General features: G+C 41.6%; 1 protein-coding gene across 1 annotated transcript in view; it reads left to right on the forward strand.

Moving 5' to 3' along the window:
- Positions 1-13,215, forward strand: part of ngly1 (N-glycanase 1) — a 30,158-nt gene extending 16,943 nt beyond the window's left edge. The window contains exons 10-12 of the mRNA XM_077548037.1: positions 5,942-6,127; positions 12,584-12,761; positions 12,840-13,215. Coding sequence (XP_077404163.1) covers positions 5,942-6,127; positions 12,584-12,761; positions 12,840-13,015 — 540 coding nt within the window. The 3' untranslated portion in view covers positions 13,016-13,215. The remainder of the gene's footprint in view (positions 1-5,941; positions 6,128-12,583; positions 12,762-12,839) is intronic.
- Positions 13,216-15,193: the final 1,978 nt, after the last annotated feature.

Here is a 15,193-nt window from a genome sequence, read left to right on the forward strand (position 1 = left end):
CTGTTCAAAACAGCCTGTTTTAGGGGTGTGTCACTTTTATGTAAATAGCTGCACCAGGCCACGCCTAGGCCATACCCTTCTCTCTTAAAGGGACAGTGATTTTGGTCATGATAGCCATGTGCTAAAGTTGTTAAATGGAAACGACTGGCCATAAGAGCAGAAGAAAAGAAAAATACAGACATGTCTTTTACACATTTGAGAACTATTTTAATATGTGGAAAATTGGCATAACGTTATACCATAAGAAAAAGTAGCATAACGTTACTACAGAGACTATGTTGTAGCGTTAGTTTGTGATTGTTTAGGCAATGGTTATTTTGCCGTAACTCCCGTTATTTTGGCAAATCTCCCGTGAATGTTATTTTGCCGTGAATGTCTCCAATGCCTGTCGATCTCCCGCTCCACCCTGTCCTCACTCAAGCACAAGACCCCAAGATACTTGAACTCCTCCTCTTGGGGAAGGATCTCATCCCCGACCCGGAGCGAGCACGCCACCCTTTTCCGACCATGTTCTCGGATTTGGAGGTGCTGATCTTCATCCCAACCGCTTCACACTCGACTGCGAACCGCTCCAGTGAGAGTTCGAGATCACGGCTTGATAAAGCCAACAGCACCACGTCATCTGAGATGCAATGCTGAGGCCACCAAACCAGACCCCCTCAACGCCTTGGTTGCGCCTAGAAATTCTGTCCATAAAAGTTTTGAACAGAATCGGTGACCAAGGTTAACCCTCACTGGACATGAATCTGACTTAATGCCAACAATGCGGACCAAGCTCTGGCACTGGTCGTACAGGGACCACACAGCCTGTATCAAGGGGCTCGGTACCCCATACTCCTGAAGCACCCCCCACAAGAATCCCCGAGGGACCCGGTCAAACGCCTTCTCCAAATCCACAAAACACATGTAGTCTGGTTGGGTGAACTCCCACGCACCCTCGAGGACCCTGCAGAGGATGAAGAGCTGGTCCACTGTTCCACGGCCGGGACGAAAACCACACTGCTCCTCCTGAATCCGAGATTTGACTTCCCGACGAACCCTCCTCTCCAGCACCCCCTGTATAGACCTTACCAGGGAGGCTGAGAAGTGTGATCCTTCTATAGTTGGAACACACCTTCCACACATGGGACCACCATCAAACACCAAAATGGGACCACCATCCCGGTCTGCCAATCCAGCGGCACTGTGCCCGATGTCCACGCGTTGTTGTAGAGGCGTGTCAACCGCGAAAGCCCCACAACATCCAGAGCCTTTAGGAACTCCGGACGGATCTCATCCACCCCTGCCACCGAGGAGCTTTCCAACCACCTCAGTGACCTCGGACCTAGATAGGAGAGCCCATCTCAGAGTCCCTAGACTCTGCTTCCTCAAAGAAAGATGTGTTGGTGGAATTTAGGACGACTTCAAAGTATTCTCCCCACCGATTCACGACATTCTGAGTCGAGGTCAGCAGCACCCCAGCTCCTTTAGTGGTGCTGCAGAGTGTCTGTACTCAATTTAAATTTCTATTCTAAAACAATTTCTGTGACAAGGTTATTAATTTTGTCACAGTAAGGGTTAGGGTTACATTCGCTGCTTATGTAGAACGTGAGAATAATTCCAGCTACGTGTCTGAAATGCAGTTATGCTAGAAAGCCAATGTCATGAATTTAGCCAGTAGCTATTAAAGTAGCCATTAGCCAATATATTGTCCGACAGGCTTCTTCCCATCTAATTTTGGCAGAGTATTTTTAAGTGATAGCCAATGTCTTCCCCCAAAGTCTTGGTAATGTTAGCTTAACCGTGGAAGATAGCGTTGTTACTCAGCTTTCCCCACCGCACGAAAATGGCGAGCTGCTGCAGATGTTTAATACTGTAAACCTTGTGACAATTTAATGTCGACTTTAAGATGGTGACCTTGAAATTTCCTGTTTTGAGTCATACGTACTTCTCTAATGGTCTTCTCTCTCCACCGAGTGCTCGCTTGTACATCAGTGTCTTGTGCTTCAACTGTGTCCACGGGAGGTCACCCGTTCTTTGTCAACGGCGGTGTTTCAAAAATAAGAGAAGTCTCAAACAAGTTCAGAATTAAAATGAATGCACTGTTATCTCTTTTACTGCCAAAAACGTTAAATGACGTTCTGCAAAAACCTACGGAGGAGCGCCAAAGACGTTAAAAGACGTCCTCCCATTTATTTATTTATTTATTTTTTTTGAAACGGGTGCTGGGAAGGCTTGCGGAGCTCTCCTGAAAGTTTTAAGCAGGTCTCGTGAGCCTAATGACTATTTTTGGCCCCTAGAGGGCAGCGATGACTCTCTTTTGACAAGATCGGGTGGGCGTCAGTAGAGGCGGAGCTAGAGCGTCGAGCAGGAGATCAGAATGGAAAACAAAGGAAAAATGGCGGCCGGTCGCGAGGAGCTAACGCCAGAGCCATTTTTTTCAAAGACCAAAAGCATCGCTAAAAAAGCACATTGTTGATGACGATGATCATCATCGATGATGAAGATGATGGTGACTCCGTGGTTGGAAAGCATTGACGCGGCAGTAGAAGACGTTAGATGGAGCTAGATGGAGGAGGGAACGGGCAATGGCGAGCGTTTGCAAGCAGCTCTACACTTACAAGACAAAAGGCATCGACCAACGCTAAAAGAGTACATTGATGACGTTGATGATGAAGGTGAATCCGAGCTTGACGGCGAAATTGGAACCGCTGACGCGGCGGCTATGACGGTGTCGTAACGCGGAGCGCAACCGAGCACGCACAGGCGGACGTTCGATCGGACGACGGAGAGTGCCCCGAGTCCAATGCATATTCATCGGAGGAAGTGTGTACAGTCTGCTACTTGCTTTTTATTCCCCGGAAAAAAAGGCCGTCAAGAAAGTGTAACGTTTGCACGCAAAACGGACCAATGTGAAAGTGAAAGTAAACTGTGTGCGAGTCCTGGCGTCTCCTTGCACGCAGGATAGCGTTACAAAAGGAAAAACTGTATTTGAAACATCCACATAGTTGTAAGTAGTACCACAGTTGCACACATTTGTAAATAGTTTGCGAAATTGTTTTGTCAAATTGTTACACTGTTGAATGGAAATAAACGTATTTTGCAATCAAAAAACACTTTTTCATTGTTGGTGAAAGCGTTTTACAGAAGTAAAGCACTATTTAGGTGTTTGTGGCATCATTCATGGACAAAAAGAAGTGTACAATTCACTAGAGTGCATGAAATAACATCGTTTCACAAAAAGCTCTTTTTCTCCGTTTTTTGTTTCAAAAGAGAGAATTTCGGTGAAAGTAACCATTTTCTATTGTTGATTACTGAAGAACGGAATAAGGTAGAAACAAACTTTTTTTTTCTGATGAAAGCTGAGAATCCAATCTTTCATTTGGTAGTATGTGTGTTTCCATAGTCCAAACACAACATTTTCTGTGGACCTTGAAAGATCACTCAAAATGCTTAAATCGGCTGGCACTGGCGACAACCCGTTTTTGAAAACGTCTGGCAGTCAAAGAGTTAAAGGCAACAAAAAATACAGTAACCATCGAGCAAAAAACAGTAACATACAGCATTTTGTAAGATAGTAGTAAAATACTGTATTTTGTGCATGTCATCAGTTAAACTTTACATGATGCGGTGCAAATAACAGGGTTAGTTTGTTTTTTTTATACCACAAATTGTATTTACAATGTCATACTGGCTAGAAAGTGGTATATTACTGCTGATTTGTCTAACAGTGTCATGTCTAACAGTGTTGGATCAAAATGAAAGAATACGTTATCGACATGCTTGAGACGACAGATTAAGCTTCAAAGTTGTAACATAAAGAGAATACCGATGTCTAAACAGAAATATTGCTGGCGTCAGAGCCAAAGCTTTATAAGTCATAATTTGGTAAAAATTTATATTTTTTAAAAAATCTGTGCTGTTGGTCATTCCACGTGTAGGTGTTATTTTTACAAATGATTTACCAATATAAAGTGTTGAGGATGCGATGTTAATGGTTGATCAAGCATAGGGCAAGCAAGCAAGGCATAAGCAAACTAAGCCGCTGCTTAGGGCCCCGTGACCATTAAGGGGCCCCAAGAGCGAGTCAGCGTGTGATAGAGAGAGAGAGGTGCTTTCGTAAGATGATTGCTTTGTTAGAACGTTAATCTGTGAATGTTGTCGTTAAAATATTTGTAAAATTGAAAAAGTATTTTTTTCTATTATTTCATGCTTAACTTAAGTGTGCACAAATGTGGCTAAATTTGTACCTTTGAGGGTCCAATGGCTTTTCACTGGGGCAGTATCCTCAAAGGTACACGAGTGTACCTCTTAACTCTTTGACTGGCAAAAACGTTAAATAACATTTAGTAAAATCCTACGGAGGAGCGCCAAAGACGTTAAAAGACGTTCACCAAGTTTTTTTTTTGGAAATGGGTGGAGGAAAGCATTGGACAGCTGTGCTGAAAGTATCAAGCAGATCTAGTTAGTATAATGACTATTTTTGGGCCCTAGATGGCAGCGATGACTCTCTTTGGACAAGATCTGGTAGGCGTCAGTAGTAGAAGACGTGAGGCGGAGCTAGAGTGTTGAAGGGACAATGGCTGAGAAAGCGAAAATGGCGACCGGTGGCAAGCAGCTCACGCTTGATCCGTTTTTTCAAAGAAGAGAAGCATCAACCAGTGCTAAAGAGCACATTAATGACGATGATGATGGTGACTCCGAGGTTGATGCCGAAGTTGGAAGCGTTGACGCGGCGGCTATGATCACGTCATAAAGCCTCACCGGCTAGCGATGCTAACGCCGGAAAACGCGGAGCACAACCGAGCACTTCTGCACAGGCGGACGTTCAATCGGACGACGAAGAGTGCCCCGAGTCCAATGCATATTCATCGGAGGAGTGGGTACAGTCTGATCACGGAGAAGACACTGGTTATGGACTACGATGCCACCATGAATGGAGCGGATAAGATGGATCAGAACATCTCTTACCACCCGGTATAGGAACTGAACGACATGAGGAAGCCAGACGTAACACCACCGTAACGTCACCGTATCATGATCCTGAGAGTAGACTTGGTGGCAACATGGCCAAACACACACTGCAGTATATACTTGTTATTCCCCGGGAAAAAAAGGCCGGCAAGAAAGTGTATCGTCTGCACGCGAAGGGGCCATCGCAGTGAAACTAATCTGTTGTGCAAATCCTGCTGCGTCCCCTTGCACGCAGGGAAGTGTTACAAAAACTGTATTTGAAACATCCACATAATTGTAAATAGTACCACGGTTGCACACATTTGTAAATAGTTTGCCAAATTGTTTTGTCAAATTGTTACACTGTTGAATGTAAATAAACTTATTTTGCTATCAAAAAACACTTTTTCCATTGTTGGTGGTAGTGTTTTACAGAAGTAAAGAACTGTTTAGGTGTTTGTGGCATCATTCATGGAAAGAAAAGGTGTCAAATTCACTAGAGTGCATGAAATAATATCGTTTCACAAAAAGCTTGATTTCTCCGTTTTTTTTTTTTTCAAAACAGAGCATTTGGGTGAAACTAACCATTTTCTATTGTTGATTACTAAAAAAACGGAATAAGGTAGAAACTAACTTTTTTTTCTGATGAAAGATGAGAGTCCAATCTTTCATTTGGTAGTATGTGTGTTTCCATAGTCCAAACACAAAATTTTCTGTGGACCTTGAAAGATCAGTCAAAATGCTTAAATTGGCTGGCACCCACGGCATCCCTTTTCTGAAAACATCTGGCGGTCAAAGAGTTAAACAGGGACCTTTGTACCCCAAGATACTTATTTGCCTACAAAGGTACAAATTGTGAGGGTTCTAATATGTACCTCTCTTTAAAGGGTATACAATATTTGTACGCATGCCCCAGTGGCAAGCCATTGGGCCCTAAAAGGTAGAAATAGTACAGCAGAGACAGTGTAAAGATATTAATTACTAATGCTGTATTTGTCTGTGCCCTCAGGGTGGTGGCTATGTGTTCACGCCCACTGAAAATGAGAAGAGAGCCAAGCTAATTCATGTGTTGTACAATGCTACTAAAGACCAATACTGTCGCGTCTCCAATGACTTTGAGATCATCCACTGCTGGGATCAATGTGTGTGGAGTAAGGAGTCTGTCTTTAGGAAGGTGGAAAATGACTGGCAGAAGGTATGTTTACTGATCAGTAAAGTTCTGTTCTGCCATTAATATGATATAAATTTCCTGTCTTCTATGTAGCGATTATTTGGGTTGCCGTAATGGCGAACGAGAAATGTAAACGGTACTGAGGGGAGTTGTAATTTCCTCAGCAACCTCTGGGGGTACCACGTTGACTTTGCTTGTTTGTAGGAGCAAAATAAATGATAAAAATCCTATTATCAAGTATTCATAATCTGAAGTTGCTACTTTAGTTAATTATGGAGTTCTTTGCTTTAATAAGAGAATTACTAATCCACTCAGTAAACACAAATGATTCGGCAGAAATGGAATTTCTAGACAACACATTTATTTAGTAAACACACACATATTAAACATAGCCTAACCTATTAATGAAATGGAATTAAAATGCGAATCAAAGATAAAAAGAAAACGTACAACCTAACGAACTAAGATTAAAAAAAGGTAATGTAAAAGTTAGATGGGAAATAGAGATGGAGGCGTTTTGACCTGTCAATCAAAGCATCGCGCCAGTGGTATGGTCAGATTGCAACTTGGAACTTGGCGAGCGTCGATCCTCAGTTGAAGAAAACTCTTGGCGGCGATCTGGGCGGTCAGCACACACACAGCTGGAATGGAGTCTCTGGCTGATGGTGATGGCCGCACGACTGAGGCCGCTGCAGGTCTCCGGTTGGTGGCGAGGTGCACGCACGGTGTGGAGGGCGCGCAGTAGGTCCTTGGCTGGCACAAGTTCCGGTTGGTGGTGATGTGCTTGCGTGGTTGGTTGAGAGGCCGCTGTCAGTTGGTTTGGGTGCTGCGGGGCGTCTCAGGTGCACGGCTGGAGCAGAAATGGGTCGCTGGCGCAGGGGCTCTGTGCCTAACAGCCATCGTGGAACCTGGTCGGCGGGACGCTGCGTGATTCAGAGAGCGGAAGGTAGGTGGGTCAGCTCTCGGCAGGAACAGACGCGCGTTTTGGGACGCGCAGTGTGGTTGCGAGTCCTTGCGTGATGCGTGCTTTGGGGCGCGCGGTGGCTCAAGTCCGGGGCTCACAGAAGGAAGCCACGTGGTCGGTCTCAGCGTGTTCGGCGACCACGTCTCTCGTGATGGTCAGGAGAAGTTCATGGGGCAAGAAGAGCGAAGAGGAAGAAGTGAGAAGAAGAGGGGAAAGTTATTTATTTATTATTTTGCGCGCTGGCTTTTAAACTTGTGTCCCAGGGGGTCGGAGTAGTAGTCCCGCCTCTTCCTTGTACTTAAAGCAGTCTTGGTCGACTGAGACCAAGGTTTTGGGATAGCATTTGATAGTTTTTGATGAGAATTGACAAGCCAGATGCTTCATTTCTCATTCTGAACACATTTCAAACATTACTGCGATTTATAAAGTTATTGAATCCGCTAAGATTACTAATTAGCTCAACTTAGATGGCTGCAGACGTTACACACATCATTCATTTGAGATAGACATAGAGGTTGTGTACAAAGATAAACAACAGAAGTCACTTGATGTCAGTCAAGTACATAGTCCGTTTATGTCCCGAATTATGTAGACTTCAGATTAATTACGAGCGGCAGGATACTTGAGGATAGTACCGATAGTGACTTTTGTACCATATAACTTCCAAGGGGCGTTGTTTCCAAAAACACATGGCTGATTCCTGTAGATAGACCAGACCATAATAGTGGTCTGGGGACTGATAAGCAGTCTTTATCGCTAGTTTGCTTGCTAAACAGGATTTTAGATCTAGGTAAGCACTGAGGTATGTGTTTCCTGTGGGTTGTAAAAACGAAATCCAGTCTCTGCTGAAGGAAAATTCAAATTGTTTTTTAACTGTCTCTGGTTGGTTAAAGAAAACATAGGGTTAAGGCATGCACACACATTCCCCAGGGGGAAGTGTTTTAAAAGGCAAATTTAAAAAATTGAGGGTAACGGGCAATATTCATTACAGATCTATTAAGAATGACAAATTTTTCTATATGAAATTATAACACGTCTTATTGTTGTTGCTGCTTGGGAACAAAAGCATATTTACAATAACTTGTGAAAATGGGGGAAGAAAATGAGGGAAGAATCAACACCAAGTGGGACACTATCGTGAAATGGAACGAAATGTATTCAATGATAATTTTAACTTTTTTTCTTTTTCTTTGTTTCTTTTTTACAAATACATTGTTCCCTGTTACGTTCCAAAAACTACCCGTGATGATGAAAATCCGCATTAATTTTTTTTTATTTTAATTTTCCGTTAATTAGAAATATTTTTTCGTTAATTATGTTTTTTTTTGTTTTGTATGATTTTTACGAATGCTTTTTCATTCATCATATGTTCTTTTTTCATTTACAATAATTTTTTCCATTTAAAGTATTTTTTAATTTACTTATTATACAACACAGTATATATATTTTAGTTTATTCTAAATGTTTTTTCGTTCATAATATATTTTTTTCATTTATTATATATGTTTTAAGGCTCACACCTCACCACACATTTTATACATGCAGTTTTCTTGATAGGCGTTAACATTTTCTCACATACTGTCACGGCCGCTTTAATATACATGGGCTTGCCTGGGCTGAAGCCCAGGGGCCTACCAAATTCAGAGGCCTATCTATAAGCTGCAAAAGTCACATTGTTTTGTTACTTGTCAAGTTTTGTCAATCATTTTATACTTCACGTTTGTGGCTGCTGATTGATCTAAATTAACTATAAGCTCGACCCGTGCCGGCGCCCCGCCCCCTTGTTTACTATTGGTACGTCTATCAAGCTTACCCCCTTAATTGACAGAGTGACTGGCTAGTTGGAAAATGTTGAGGAAAACGAAATTTGAGAGCGGTGCATACAAAAGAAAGGTGGTTCGCGAGAAAGAATCTCGAGAAAGAGAACTACTAAAGAGCATCCCAAAGCTCACAGAATTTTTTTAACGACGTGAAACGGATGGTGGCGAACCCTCAAAATGCTCACCACCTCACTCGCAAAGAACAGCAGATGAGGCGGGGACCGCAGGCGCGGCCGCAGCGCTTGCAAAGGCGGAAGAGGAAAAGAGAAAAAGAGCGTAGGATGAGGAAGAGTTCTTGGAGGAGGACGACGACGACGAAGACGTAACACTCAATTATCAAGGAGGAGGGGGGAGACGACTCCGGCGATGGCCCTTACAGCACTGACCCGGCCCGCTAGGGAGACAAAATTGACCGGCAGGCACGCACTTACTGGCCGAAAATAGGACCGGAGACGTGTCAAAATAAAAGTGCCGACCTCCGTGCATCGGAGCGCATATATAAACACCAGCGAAGATTTTTCTCAAAACATATTTCCACCGCAAACTGAGTAATGGGGAGTATGTAACTAGAGAATGGCTTTGTTATTCACCATCACAAGGTAGTATATTTTGTTTTGCTTGCAAGATTTTTGGCGAGAGCAAAGAAAAATCTTCATTTGTTAGTGGCAGTTACTCTGACTGAAAACAGGTGATCGTATAGCAGAACATGAAACCTCTGACATCCACAGAAAAGCCATGATTGCTTACATAAATCAAGCAGCTGACTGGGACAGTGGACTCAGAACTTAAGAAACAGTTTAATGAGGAGTGTGAATATTGGACACAATGTTCTAAAGAGGGTTGTTACGGTTGTGAAGTATTTGTCTGAAAGGGGACTAGCTTTCAGGGGTGACAGCCACAAGTTTGGAGACACCAACAATGGAAATTATTTGGGCAACATGGAGCTGATCAGCCAGTTTGATCCTTTCTTAAAAGCTCACATTGAAAAATATGGAAACGCGGGCAAAGGAACTCCATCCTACCTCTTTCTGAATGTGTGTGAGGAATTCATACAGCTGATGGGACAGAAGGTGCTGGATGAAGTTATCAGCAGAGTGAAACAAGTATTTTGCTATCAGTGTGGACTCCACACCTGACATCACACATGTGGACCAGTTTTTCAGTTTTGTACAAACAAGCTTTGTTCAACTTCTCATCGAAGACCACTTCACGCTGGCAGATGATCAAGGCAGCGTTGCAGCCCAATGAATATCAAAGAATTGAGACCTTGTGATGCAAGATGGTCAGCACACACTGTTCTAACCAAAGCCCTGTGTCAGAATTATGCCGGGATCCGGGAGGCATTACTCAACATTGCTGATGATGAGCACCAGAATTGGAGCATAAGAGAGGAGGCTAGGGTGCTGCACAAAAGATGAATAGACTTGAAATTGCATCAATGTGCAACATGTGGAATGCCATTCTTAAACGTTTCCAGGGTGTGAGTGCTGCCCTACAAGTGGTGGAGTTGGATTGCAATGCTGTGGATCTGGTTCGGTCATTGTGTGAATATGTAGTTGGTCTGAGGGATCAGTTTGACAGCTTTGATACAGCTGTACAAGTAGTACAAGGTAGACACATATTAAAAGAAAAAAAGAAAGACAGTCTGACGAATCATCTGAGCCAGAGTGTGAACTGTCAGGCCGCAGGCGCTTCTGTACTTATGTGTACATCTATGTCATTGACTGCTTAGTGTCTGAACTGGACAGAACATATGATGTGTATGAAAACTTTGTTTTTTGAATGCATTGCACGTGATTTTCCCCCAAGCTCTCCGCTCAGCTGCACTGAGTCTGCAGAGGAAATACAGCAATGACTTGGACTTGGAGACTTGAAATTATTTATTTAGAGAGAAGCTAACTGCATCACTTAGAATGGAAGTTGAGAAATTCAAAACTATTTGGAATGGCTGGTTGATATATGTTAGACAACATAGATCTGATTTCATATAGGACTTGTATAAAACAAAAAAACAACACCCTGGTTCAAAGCTATAATGTTTAATTTTGTTTTCTTTTATTTTTTGGGCGGGGTATTTTTTCTTGTTAATAGTGACACTGTGTCAGTTACAGATTGTGAAGGTGAATAAATTGTGATTAAGGAAAAGGAAGGACAAAAGGTTGTTGGATATGTGGGGATGTGTATAGGTAACTTTGTCCTTGTTCAATGTGAAAAATGTTTATTGTAAGGTTTGTGGGGAAAAAAGTTGTATGTAAATTTAAAAAAAACTTAAAACTTTTTGGGCACCAAAATGTTTTTTGACCACTGAGTAAATAGGAATAAAATTTTCAAACATACCAATAAAGTATAAATGCTTTTAAATTCAGGTTAAAAGGAATGCTTTTATCCCATGCCAGATCAAAGGGATTTTTGATTCATTGAGCCATTTTCAGCAGTAATAAGTTAATATTTTGTCCAGAATTAATTTGATGACTTCATTATTTTTCATGTACAATTCATATTTTTAAAAAACACATTTTTCCACTTCCTGTCGACTGAAGATGGCATCACCTGTGCTGAGGAAACGGGTAACGACCAATCATGGCTCAGTTTGCTGACCAAACCCAAAAAACAGGTGAGCCGTGGTTGACTGAGTTCTGAGCACCTGTGATCTCATTTTCAGTCGACAGCAAGTGGCAAAATGTGTTTTTAAAGGTATTATTTGTACATTAAAAATAATGAAATTATCAAATTAAATTGGCACAACTTTTATTGCTGAAAATGGCTAAATGAGTCTGTATCCCTTTAATACTTTGTAGAGCCATCTTTTTGTTGTGATAAGAGCGGCAAGTCTTTTATGGTATGTCTCAGTTTTGCACTTTTGCCCGTTCTTCCTTGTAAAACAGCTTCAACTCAGGTAGATCAGGTGAAGAGCGTTTGTTAACAGCAGTTGGCTGCACTGAGAGAAAAAGGATGAATAATTTAGCATGTCCTACTTTTCAGTTATCCTTTTTTTTTTTTTACTGCACGATTGTGTCCCATTTGGTGTTGATTCTTCACACACACACGTGTGCATACACACGCACACACAAAATGAATTTGAAGTGTGAAATTTAGCAAAAGGTCAAAAAGTTCAAGAGGGGCTAATACTTTTGCAAGGTCTGGTGGCCCTCATTTTCCTTGATAATACTGTATTGTGGCCTTCATTTTCTTCTTGTAATAAATACAGTACTATCAAGAAGAAACTTAGGGCCACCAGACCCAAAAACAAAGAGCTGACAGCAAGCATCAAGAAAGCCTGGGCTTCCAAGACCCCCAGGCAATGCCACGGCGCATTGAGGCAGTGATAAAGGCAAAGGGAATCCAACCAACTATTGAAGATTGACATTCTTTTGAAAATATCCATCCATCCATTCGTCTTTTTTCCCCTATGCAAAAGACTGGAAAGTATGCATGGTGATTTTGTCGCATTATTCAAATTTTTTGACATCCTGTTTTCATGGGCTTTATGAGCTGGAAGCCCAAAAATAAATAAATGAAGAAATACATGAAATCACTTAAGTTGTGGGCCCTGAATCTATGAAAGTTTGTCTTTTTGAATGGAATTATGGAAATGATTCAACTTTTTGAAGATATTCAAATTTTTTGACGAGCACCTGTATAGTAAGGAATGATCCAACTTTGTCTTACTCAATGCTGCTATATTTCTTCCTGCAGGTATATATTGCCCGCATTGAAGGCTCCACTATAGGACAAATCAGCTGGAGGTTTGACTTCGCTCCAGTAAAACTAAGTGTGAAGTCTGTCACAATCAGGGCCAGCAGTCAATCTTTCAACTTTGGGATTGTCAGCTGGCTCTTGCAATCATGCATGATTACAACTGAGTTTTCTGGAGGTATGCAACATAGGTTCTCATTAAATATTGCACAATGTGACTTGATTTGCTTATTTTCACTTATATTTAAACCTTCAGATGGGAGTATGCATTCCTTCCAGTCCCTAAACGGATCCTCTGAGTTCATTGTCACGGCGCAGCTCAGTGGTGGGGAAGGAGATGCATCATGGCAGCACGCTCAGCTTTTCACACAGAGTCTGAAGGACACGGAAGAGTCTTCATTTGAAATTCTCATTCACCTACAAAACACATGAAAATTAAAATTTGAAACCATGTCGGCTTTGTTATTTATTTTTATTTTTTTTAAATATTAGCTTTCTCTTATGTAGGGCCGAATTTTGTCACTGTTAATGCTGACAAGGTAAATATTCTAGGAAAACACATTCATAATGTATGTACCTTTGTGAAAGTTTCCATGTTCTTAATATATTGTAATAAATGTATTTGGATAGTGGCATACGTGTGTTTTGTTGTTTCATTTTGCCCTGGTTACATTTATGTGATAGCTGTTGTGTGTTCAGGTGTCTGTACCAGATGTGATCGGGCTGCCAGATTTTATCGGGGTCGCCTACTGATGACATCACGATAAAGGATTGGGTAGAGATTATCCATTTACAATAGTTAAATAAAATTATTCAATTAAGTTTTTTTCAAATGAAAAAAAATATCCGGTTGACGTCAAAACATTGGAAAAATATTAAAGATGTCCTTTAAATAACAAAATGTATGGACTGAAATTGTCAAAACGTAAATAAAAAAAAAATAAAATAAAATAAGAATATAAAAGCAGGATACTTTAAGATTGAAGAAATTAAAAAATTGATTGAAGCGCCTTCGAGCTTGCCGATGACGTGAGTCCAGCAGCGCTAACAAAATAGCATGTGTTCGGTTCAATTTATTTTTTAGCAGTTCACAAATCAAAATTCATCACAAAGATAGTCTAAAGGATAATAGGAACACATTAGTAATCTAAACTGACAATATTTGTCACATCTCAGGCAATTAATTTGTGAATTTATCATTTATTCAATCTATTTTATTTATTCAATATATATTGCTTTTATATTCTTAGGTTTATTTACATTTTTACAATTTCAGTTCGTACATTTTGTTACTTAAATTACATCTTTAATATTTCCTTTCCAATGTTTGACATCAATTGGATAATTTCCCGACAATCATGTAGCGTGACGTGTTCGTTAGGCGACCGCAATACCATCTGGCAGCCCGATCACATCTGGTACCAACACTTGTCGCAGTGTTGCCATTTCTGTTTAGCACTCTTATGTGTGACTGTTAACTCTTTCACTGCCATGGACGTTAAAAGACGTCAAGTAAAAACCTACGGAGGGCCGCCAATGACGTTAAAAGACGTCATCCAATTTTTTTATAAATTTTTTTGAAACAGGTGGAGGAAAGCCTTGGCCAGCTGTGGTGAAAGTTTCAAGCAGATCTAGTTAGCCTAATGACTATTTTTGGCCCCTAGATGGCAGCAATGACTCTCTTTTGACAAGATTGGGTAGGCGTCAGTAGAAGACGTGAGGCGGAGCTAGAGGGGACAATGGCTGGGGAAGGGAAGAGAACATGGCGACCGGTTGCAAGCAGCTCACGCTCGAGCAGTTTTTTTCAAAGACGAAAAGCATCGACCAACGCTAAAGAGCACATTGATGACGACGATGATCATCATCGACGATGATGATGGTGACTCCGAGGTTGGAAGCATTGACGCGGCAGTAGAAGATGTGAGGCGGAGCTAGATGGCTGAAGAAGCGAACAATGGCGACCGGTTGCAAGCAGCTCACACTTGGGAATTTTTTTCAAAGACGAAAGGCATCGACAAACGCTAAAGAGCACATTGATGACGACGAGGATCATCATCGATGATGATGATGGTGACTCCGAGGTTGACGCCGAAGTTGGAAGCGCTGACGCGGCGGCTATGACGACGTCATAAAGGTTCACGGGCTAGCGATGCTAACACCGGAAAACGCGGAGCACAACCGAGCATGCTCAGGTGGACGTTCAATCGGATGACGAAGAGTGCCCCGAGTCCAATGCATATTCATCGGAGTAGTGGGTACAGTCTGCTACTTGCTATTCCCCGGAAAAAAAGGCCGTCAAGAAAGTGTAACGTCTGCACGTGAAAGGGGCCATCGCAGTGAAACTACTCTGTTGTGCAAATCCTGCTCCCTCTCCTTGCATGCAGGGGAGTGTTACAAAAAGAAAAACTGTATTTGAAACATCCACATAATTGTAAATAGTACCGCAGTTGCACACATTTGTAAATAGTTTGCGAAATTGTTTTGTCAAATTGTTACACTGTTGAATGGAAATAAACGTATTTTGCAATCTAAAAACACTTTTTCATTGTTGGTGGTAAGTGTTTTACAGAAGTAAAGCACTGTTTAGGTGTTTGTGGCATCATTCATGGA

Source organism: Vanacampus margaritifer, chromosome 17 (genome assembly GCF_051991255.1).
Source record: "Vanacampus margaritifer isolate UIUO_Vmar chromosome 17, RoL_Vmar_1.0, whole genome shotgun sequence".
NCBI classification, from domain to species: domain Eukaryota; kingdom Metazoa; phylum Chordata; class Actinopteri; order Syngnathiformes; family Syngnathidae; genus Vanacampus; species Vanacampus margaritifer.